We start from the raw sequence: 9,457 nt of genomic DNA on the forward strand, positions 1-9,457 counted from the left end.
TGTACGTGATAGGCTAACGGGTGGGACATCTCTAAGCGGTTGACCAATCACATCAGAGCCGACCAGCTAACCAATCAGAGCAGACTGGGCTCTGGTTTCAGACAGAGGGTGAAAAGAGGTGCTGCAGCAGAGCTTTTTGAACATTACAGCATGGAGACATGTCACAGGAGAGTTGACCATATGCAGGTTTTTTTCCATTCATGGGAACATGGAAACATTTGTTGCTGGATAACAAGCTTTGTGAACACGGTTATCTCATTTGTTTCTGAGGCCTGACAGCTCAAGGTGACTGTGTGAGAGTGACTGCAGCTGTTCTCCTTCGTGACCAAGGATAGTTAGAGATAGTGAAATATGTTATCTCTTCATATGCGGTTTTCTACTTTTAGTTTAATCAGACCTAAGAAGAAGATCAAATGCACGCTAAAGGTTTTCTCTCAGGGATCGTGCTGTTATGTTAAATGTTTGTTTGTTTTTCATGTATTGTGTCTTTTTATTTGTCTGTTGATGTTACACATGGAGCTGCTGTGATGCAAGACACATTTCAGACTTGATCTGACCATTAAAAATCACCTATTATGCAAAATCCACTTCTTCATGTCTCTTCTACATCAACATGTGTCCCCTCTTCTTCATGTCTCTTCTACATCAACATGTGTCCCCTCTTCTTCATGTCTCTTCTACATCAACATGTGTCCCCTCTTCTTCATGTCTCTTCTACATCAACATGTGTCCCTCTTCTTCATGTCTCTTCTACATCAACATGTGTCCACCTCTTCTTCATGTCTCTTCTACATCACCATGTGTCCCCTCTTCTTCATGTCTCTTCTACATCAACATGTGTCCCCTCTTCTTCATGTCTCTTCTACATCAACATGTGTCCCCTCTTCTTCATGTCTCTTCTACATCAACATGTGTCCCCTCTTCTTCATGTCTCTTCTACTCACATGTTCCCCTGTCTTCTTCTCATTCACATGTGTCCCCTATTCTTCTATCATCACCATGTGTGCCCCTCTTCTTTCATGTCTCTTCTACATCAACATGTGTCCCCCTCTTCTTCATGTCTCTGGTCTACATCAACTTGTTGTCCCCTCTTCTTCATGTCTCTTCTACATCAACATGTGTCCCCCTCGTCTTCATGGCTCTTCTACATCAACCATGTGTCCCACTCTTCTTCATGTCTCTTCTACATCAACTATGGTGGTCCCCCTCTTCTTCATAGTCTCTTTTCTACATCTAACATGTGGTCCCCTCTTCTTCATGTCTCTTCTACATCACCATGTGGTCCCCTCTTCTTCATGTCTCTTCTACATCAACATGTGTCCCCTCTTCTCATGTCTCTTCTACATCAACATGTGTCCCCTCTTCTGTCTTCATGTCTCTTCTACATCAACATGTGTCCCCTCTTCTTCATGTCTCTTCTACATCAACATGTGTCCCCTCTTCTTCATGTCTCTTCTACATCCACATGTGTCCCCTCTTCTTCATGTCTCTTCTACATCACCATGTGTCCCCTCTTCTTCATGTCTCTTCTACATCAACATGTGTCCCTCTTCTTCATGTCTCTTCTACATCACCATGTGTCCACCTCTTCACATGTCTCTTCTACATCAACATGTGTCCCCTCTTCTTCATCAACATGTGTCCCCTCTTCTTCATGTCTCTTCTACATCAACATGTGTCCCCTCTTCTTCATGTCTCTTCTACATCAACATGTGTCCCCTCTTCTTCATGTCTCTTCTACATCAACATGTGTCCCCTCTTCTTCATGTCCTTTCTACATCACCATGTGTCCCCTCTTCTCCATGTCTCTCTTCATCAACATGTGTCCCCTCTTCTTCATGTCTCTTCTACATCAACATGTGTCCCCCTCTCTCCATGTCTCTTCTACATCACCATGTTCCCCTCTCTTCATGTCTCTTCTACATCAACATGTGTCCCTCTTCTTCATGTCTCTTCTTCATCAACATGTGTCCCCTCTTCTTCATGTCTCTTCTACATCAACATGTGTCCCCTCTTCTTCATGTCTCTTCTACATCAACATGTGTCCCCTCTTCTCCATGTCTCTGCTATATCAACATGTGTCCCCTCTTCTTCATGTCTCTTCTACATCAACATGTGTCCCCTCTTCTTCATGTCTCTTCTTCATCAACATGTGTCCCCTCTTCTTCATGTCTCTTCTACATCAGCATGTGTCCCTTCTTTTTCATGTCTCTTCTACATCAACATGTGTCCCCTCTTCTTCATGTCTCTTCTACATCAACATGTGTCCCCTCTTCTTCATGTCTCTTCTACATCAACATGTGTCCCCTCTTCTTCATGTCTCTTCTACATCAACATGTGTCCCCTCTTCTTCATGTCTCTTCTACATCACCATGTGTCCCCTCTGTGTAAAGAGACTCTGAAAGTTTCAGGAACAAAGACCCCCCCTCTTTTTGTCCTGATCCATTTATATAAAAACCTGTCTGAAAATGAGCTGATCAGATTTTGGCCACTTTGTGATGTCATAACGATGTTTTGGCTTGTGTAACCATTAGCCAATCAGCAACCAAGGTAACCCCCCCCCCCCCCCACCTTATCACCTGAATCTCCTCCTAGAGCACCATTAGCCGCGTTCACACCGGAGTACTTTCACCGTACTTTTCGCGTTTTAGTTCCGTGAGTACCCCTTATGTCGCGTTCACACCAAAAATCGTACTTAATCTCGGGTACTTTTACCCCCATTTTTAGAGCCAGCTCGGAGAGCGTACTTTTCTGTGGGTGAAAAGTGCTCCAAAAGTTCCCCAGTGCTGATTGGCTGGGCGAATTGCAAACCACGCCCGTACAACTCTGAAAATGTTGTGTGGAGACGCCATTGTTTTTCCTCGCTACAAAAACACAACGCTCCGTGCGTTGTGTTTGTTTTTGAAAGCAGTTATGGCAAGCATCAAGAAATGATGAGGAGGTGTCGGCGCTTCTGGAGATCTACGCCGAGGACGCGACCCAAGGAATGCTACTGAAGCCAGTTCGGTAGCTTTCACTCGACCTGGGAATTGTGCACAGCCGGCTAAATATAAAGAAACTCAGCAGGACTACAAACGGCGGATTCAGTGGCCAACGATGACTACCACGATGAAGGTAAAATCAACTACATGCACTGGGGTTTTAATCTGCACAATAATGGTCTCAGATGTACTTTTATTTGCTCAGTAGATCAAGCTAGCCATGCTAGCCATAATAGGCTAACACCGGCCCCGGCTAGCTACATCTAGCTAGCTAGATATTCTCCGCTGTATGAAAATGTTTTGACTTGTGAATAACTGTGCAGTGTTTCTGTAATTTGCTTCACTAACTCATGGCACTAATCGTCTGTTTCAGGCGAGGATGGACAACTCTCGGGATTGGAAACAAGTGAGCTTTGCATTCTAGATCACAGCGCTTTGTCGTCCTCCTTACCAGCAACCAAACGCAAAGGTACACACACTGTAACTTTGTCTTGAAAGAACGTTACGCATCGAACTGATGTTCACAATCATGTTTATTTCATAATATTCATCATATTTTATGTTTAACTTGCCTCAACAACATTAAACAAAGTTCAAGCATACATGAAGCACTCTTCAAAAAGGAACAATCCTCCGTGTTTGAACCTCTTGAATCGCTGCATAGCCGATTTATTTGGACTGGATTATCCCAGAGAGGCCAAACATTCTTTATAACACAGTTTCAGATTTGTGAAACCTTAATTCTATTTGTGAAAATACAAAAAAGGGAGATTTCAGTGCTTTTTTTACATGTAGACCACATTAGACCAGGTCCTGATCTAAAACCACTATACCTAGACTCATCAAATCTGGACTGGATTATCCCAGAGAGTCAAAAGATTCTTTATAACACAGTTTCAGATTTGTGAAACCTTAATTCTATTTGTGAAAATACAAAAAACACATTCCTAGTATGTTGTAAAACTACATGGCGACTAAGATCTTGTATATTGCTTATTTTCCCCTCTTAGGAAAGCGGACACGGGATGCGAATTTCTTTGACAACGCCCAGGCGTTGGAGGACCGGCGTGCCGTGGTGAATGAGTCGCTGCGTGGAGATCAGATGGTGCTGTTCACCAAGGCCCAGGAAACGGAGGACAAGATGCTCACCTCGATGGAGCGCCAGGCAGAAGTGTTCAAGCAGCAGATGGAGCGCCAGCAGCACCAGGATGAAGTGTGGGCGCTGCGCCATGAGGAAGCGTCGGCGCAGCGGCAGGATGAGCGACAAACTGCATTTAATAACAGTTTATTTGGTATAGTTTTTGTAAATACTGACACACGACACACAACGTTGCACTAAGGTGTGTATGCTGCTGAGACTATCCCTACACCTGGGACAGTTTATTTTATATTGTTATTACTGTTATGACTTTATTTTATATATAATGTTTACTGACATGTACAACTGACACTTTATTTACATTTAAAATTGTTCTATTTAATGTTATGTCTTGAGAGTGCAATAAAGAAAACCGACATAGCGATTAAGCTTATTTCTCCTGACACTTTATCTTTTGTGACCTGTGTAGCATCCTATACATCACATGTAAGTGATTATTCTGATACCATCATGTTTCATCGGTTATAAACTGGCAAAGCTTTATTTGTCATTTATTTATCATCAATGTTGCAACCTTGTGGGGGAATGGCAGCGGCACATACACAAATATGATAATTTATATCATTTTAAATATTATTTGACCTAAACTTTTAATTCCCCCCCATTTCACACAACACAACATGGAGTCCACTATGGGCCAAAACTAACATGTATGTTTGCATAGTGTTTATGGCAGACGGATGCAGTGGGTCTCAGGAAGATATATAATAAAGGTGGGTTTGCTGCTGAGACTCCCTACACCTGGGAGTTTATATTGTTATTACTGTTATTATATAGTACAACTGACACTTTATTTTATATTGACAATGTTTACTGACATGTACAACTGACACTTTAGTTACATTTAAAATATTTCTATTTAATGTTATGTCTTGAGAGTGCAATAAAGAAAACCGACATGGCGATTAAACAGATCCTGTATCAGCCATCCTATGGTGAAACATGGCAATCGTGTGCTTTCCGTCGGCCAATCCTTTTCCTAAAGCTTTTGATGCTGAAGAAACTTTGCGATTATAGCATTCGACGTGTGGCGGCTCCGGATTTTTGTCGGACGCCTAATAGGCTCAGGCTCTGGCCGCATTAACGAAGTTACAAAGCTGTATAACATGAGCACAAACAGCACAACTTCAGTCGACTCCATCTCCATCATGTCTGAGGTCGGAAGGTAAACAACAGACAGTATACGCGGGAAGTTTTTCTTCTTCTTCTCTTGTTTTGTAGCGGATTGCAAACAACTTTAAGGTGCTTACCGCCACCTACTGTACTTGTAATCTTCCCTCAGGGAAAAGTACTCCGGTGTGAACGCGATCTGTACTAAGTGCCCTGGGGTTAAAAGCGCCAGGGCTCTTAGTGCCGGAACTAAGTACAGGAAAGTACTTGGTGTGAACGCGGCTATTGTGTTCTTTTTAACCAAATCTCTCTCAGAGGGGCGTGGGGAGGGGCTCCTTATTTTCATCTGAAGTAACAGACAGAGAATCAGCACTTTGGAAACAGGGCTGAAACAGAGGGGATTATGGGATGCTGCAATGATCTGTTTGGTGTTTCAGCCAATCAGAGACAGGCTCTGTATATATCTGAGACCTATAATATATCGATGAAAAACAGTATGATAGGGGACCTTTAAAGTATTATCGTATCGTACGATGGTTCAAATCCTAAACCCAGAATTAACAGGGTTTAAAGATCACACTTGTGCAGAACTCTTTGTGACTCGTTGAGACTCTTTGTGACTCGTTGAGACTCACTTGTTGACTCGGTGGCCGGGCCTCCGATGCTGCCCCAGGCCCCACAGCTGCCTCTGGTAGGTCCCCAGCAGCAGCAGGGTGGAGGTGATGAAGAGCAGCAGCAGCAGCCTCTGCCTGGGAGCGCAGCCCAGAGACAGAAGGGACACGCTGCAGTGCCAGGAGGCCGGCAGGCAGGAGAACGTGATCCTGGGGAGGAGGAACAAGGGGAAAGACTGAATTAATGTTAAGAAAATGTACGTTTGGTCCATGATTTATTTGAATCCGGAACCTGCATTCTATGTTTGATTATCAGTGGAGTGATTGCTTTGCTCGCTTCATGTGAAAGCGTATTTTGTCAGATATAAATTACCCTTTATTTGCTTATTTCCTTTTTCTTGGACTTAAAATCACACTGTACATTTTACATTTATATATTCACAGGGTATATGCAGGAATCCTGAAGTCAAATGTAATACCTTTTTAGACCTTTTTTAAGACCCTTTCCATACATTTTAAGACCTCATCGCCACTTGGAGTTCTAACGGGTTACATTGGCGACACACTTTACCTCACATTGACTATATACAGTATTGATTGTCCTTCCTCCTTATCTTCCAACCATTTGGACGCAGACTTGCATTTCCCCATAACGATGTTGTTTAACAACCGGCGTAAACGGACCTTCGCGCGCTATCAAGCAGTGAGCGTGCGATGTCCTGTTCTGATGACGTCAAATCCAACGGGATGCCATAAATAAACTACACAGAATCACACTACACACCTACGCAATGATTACATTCAGGCAGACTGTAGAATACAACCTCTTTGGACAATTTATATACTTATTGAGAACAAGCTACAAAATGTAATACCTTGGAAAATGCCGTTTAATACTTTTTAAGACCCCGCGGACACCCTGTTTCAGTTTAATATTTAATATTCCATCCCTCACATACTTATGTATATATAATAACTTGCTTTATATTTTGTTTTGTTATTGTTAATTTGTAAATTCAACATGTATATTTTCTACTTGTGGGTTAATTCTAGTCTTTTACATTTGTATTGTACAATGCCATGTCTTTGATGCTGATGCAACACAAACATTTCCCAAATTGGGATCAATAAAGTACATCTTATCTTATCTTAGTTCCTATAGAGCTGTGTTACACATTTCCCCTAACATGTAACAAGATCTTAGGGTGTGTAACGGTCAGTGCTACCATTCAAATCACACCCTTCCACATGCAGAACATGTTCCTGAACACTTCAAAGACTCCACGTGTAATAGAGACTTTGGATGCTGTTATCAGTTCATTACCTTGCCATCTGTCCCGGTGGGCAACAATACAAGATGTCACAGTCGTCACCTCATGGTGTCTGCAGAGTGATCAGGACCCGGTCCAGAGTTTAGACTTTCCTTCTGCCTGAAGGAGAGAAGAGGGAGAGAACACAACAGCGTATTTAACATGTTAGCAGGTGAACAAACAAATGTAGAAAAGCTGAAACATCTCAACACCTTATTGACAAAAATATTTACATGTTTTTTCTCAGTCGCTCAAGGATTTGCAGATTTTCTCTGTCTAATGTGACGGTTATATTTTAAATGTAGTACAAGGAATTTGGAGGTGTCACCTTTGACAATTTTCACTGTTAGTATCTAACCCTTTTATAGCACAACATAAAAAACACATTACAGGTATTTTAGAGAACCAAAGGGGAGATAAATCAACAACAAAAAACACACAAACATTGATCGATGGTACAGTGTATATGTGGGTACAGTCTTTGTTTTAGTTGTGTGTCTATTCACACTTTTTACTTTACTTTAAAATACTATTTAACTAATTGCTTTACATTTCTGTGACGTTGCTGGTGTAAAGTTGCAATTTTCCATCAGGATCAATGAAGTTAATCATTACTCTAATCTATAAATATACACCGACCACGTGTACTACTTTATTTCTTATTAATCCCGTCAAATCAAGCAATCTGATTGGTTCTTAGCCGTGATATAATGAGCGTATATCACGGGTAGAATTGTAGTTACTTTTCACAAGTCATGTATCCCTCCGCGTCTGAGAAAAGCTACAACCGTTAAAACTGAACATTACTAACTAACAAAGCTTAAAATGGAAACATTTAAGTATACATGACTTCATTAGTGTTAGGTACAGGTACTTCCAGGTTATATTAAACATTTTCCAATTATATTTGTATGAAATCCTTCCAAAATGCATTCAAATGTTCTTCACAATACCAGCTATTAAAACGTAATAATAATATGCTATTTTCCTTGTTATATAAGATAAAAGTGTAGCATTTAAAACACAGAACAGCATGCCAGCTGGACAAAACAAACACCACACTTAATATACATATAACATATGTTGTACTTCTAGCTTCAGCACTGGTTTCTGTTTGTATTAATGTGATGTAATGTAATATAATTTCAGTTAAGTTAGCAACAAACCGTTAGAAATCAGCTAACACAACGGTTAACAGTGGATTTAAATACATATGTATATAAACTTACCTAAATGTGTCTTTCCTCCACCATGACAGTACAATCCGACAGTGGTTAAAGTGTTTGTTTAACAGAAAATGATGTGTAAATACGTATATAATCCGGCTGTTCTGCACGGAGGTGTATTTAAAAAGAAGCCAAGTAGGCGAAGCAGATGATAAAACCGGAAATCCAACACACTTCCGGTTGTCCCCGTGGTGGAGTTACGTCATCAAATTCGCCTGCTGCATTCAGGTGCTGTAGGACAAAAAGTCTGATTTACTAAGTAAGTGCTTCAGAAACTTTAATATTTGTCTAGAAGATTAATTGAAATTGTACAGGGTAACATCAGGGGTGTACCATAGTACCTGTTCAAATCTCAGAATTCAGATTTTTTTTCTCAGAATTCTGACTTTTTTTTCAGAAATCTGACTTTTTTTCACTCAAAAGTGTGACTTTTTTCTCAGAATTCCCCAAAAAATGTTCTCACAATTCAGACTTTTTTGTCAAATTCAGATTCTTTTCCCTCAGATTTCTTTTGTGAATCTCAGAATTCTGACTTTGATTTGGAGACAATTTAATTTTTTACCTCAATATATTCTGATATTAAAGGTAGGGTAGGTAAGTTTGAGAAACCGGCTCGAGATACACTTTTTGTTATATTCCATGGAATGCTCTTAACATCCCGATAGCAATGAATATCTGAAGTGCTTTGACAAAAAATCCATACAAAATGTAATCTGTGGAAGCCGTAGTACTGTATAAAGCACGACCAATCATTTTAGCCGGACCGGCTAAAATAACTGGATGGCCTACCTGCCTGTCAGCCTTCCATCTGTGCACAAACTTATCTCGTGCCCTCATTGGTCATGTGTGCGTTCGTGTGTGTTGGAGGAGGGGCTCTGTAAGGAAGTCTGAAGGAAGGGGCACATTTTTTCCGGTTGTGTACTTTCAAATTCTAGCGCACTCGAGCTGGTTTCTCCATTCTTACCTACCTTTAAAGTCAGAACTCATGTATGTTTTTTTGCTTTTGGTAACAACCCCCAAAAATGTCCTCTTACATAAAGAAAACTGTAATACTTTTCTA

The 9,457-nt window shown here is 40.9% G+C and overlaps 1 protein-coding gene across 1 annotated transcript in view; it reads right to left on the reverse strand.

The window, feature by feature from the left end:
* Window positions 1-8,562, reverse strand: part of LOC117482058 (ectonucleoside triphosphate diphosphohydrolase 7-like) — a 33,667-nt gene extending 25,105 nt beyond the window's left edge. The window contains exons 1-3 of the mRNA XM_034130043.1: window positions 8,401-8,562; window positions 7,186-7,291; window positions 5,886-6,071 (exon numbers count right to left, since the gene is read on the reverse strand). Coding sequence (XP_033985934.1) covers window positions 5,886-6,071; window positions 7,186-7,193 — 194 coding nt within the window. The 5' untranslated portion in view covers window positions 7,194-7,291; window positions 8,401-8,562. The remainder of the gene's footprint in view (window positions 1-5,885; window positions 6,072-7,185; window positions 7,292-8,400) is intronic.
* Between the last annotated feature and the right edge of the window lie 895 nt (window positions 8,563-9,457).

Source organism: Trematomus bernacchii, unplaced genomic scaffold (genome assembly GCF_902827165.1).
Source record: "Trematomus bernacchii unplaced genomic scaffold, fTreBer1.1, whole genome shotgun sequence".
Classification (NCBI taxonomy): domain Eukaryota; kingdom Metazoa; phylum Chordata; class Actinopteri; order Perciformes; family Nototheniidae; genus Trematomus; species Trematomus bernacchii.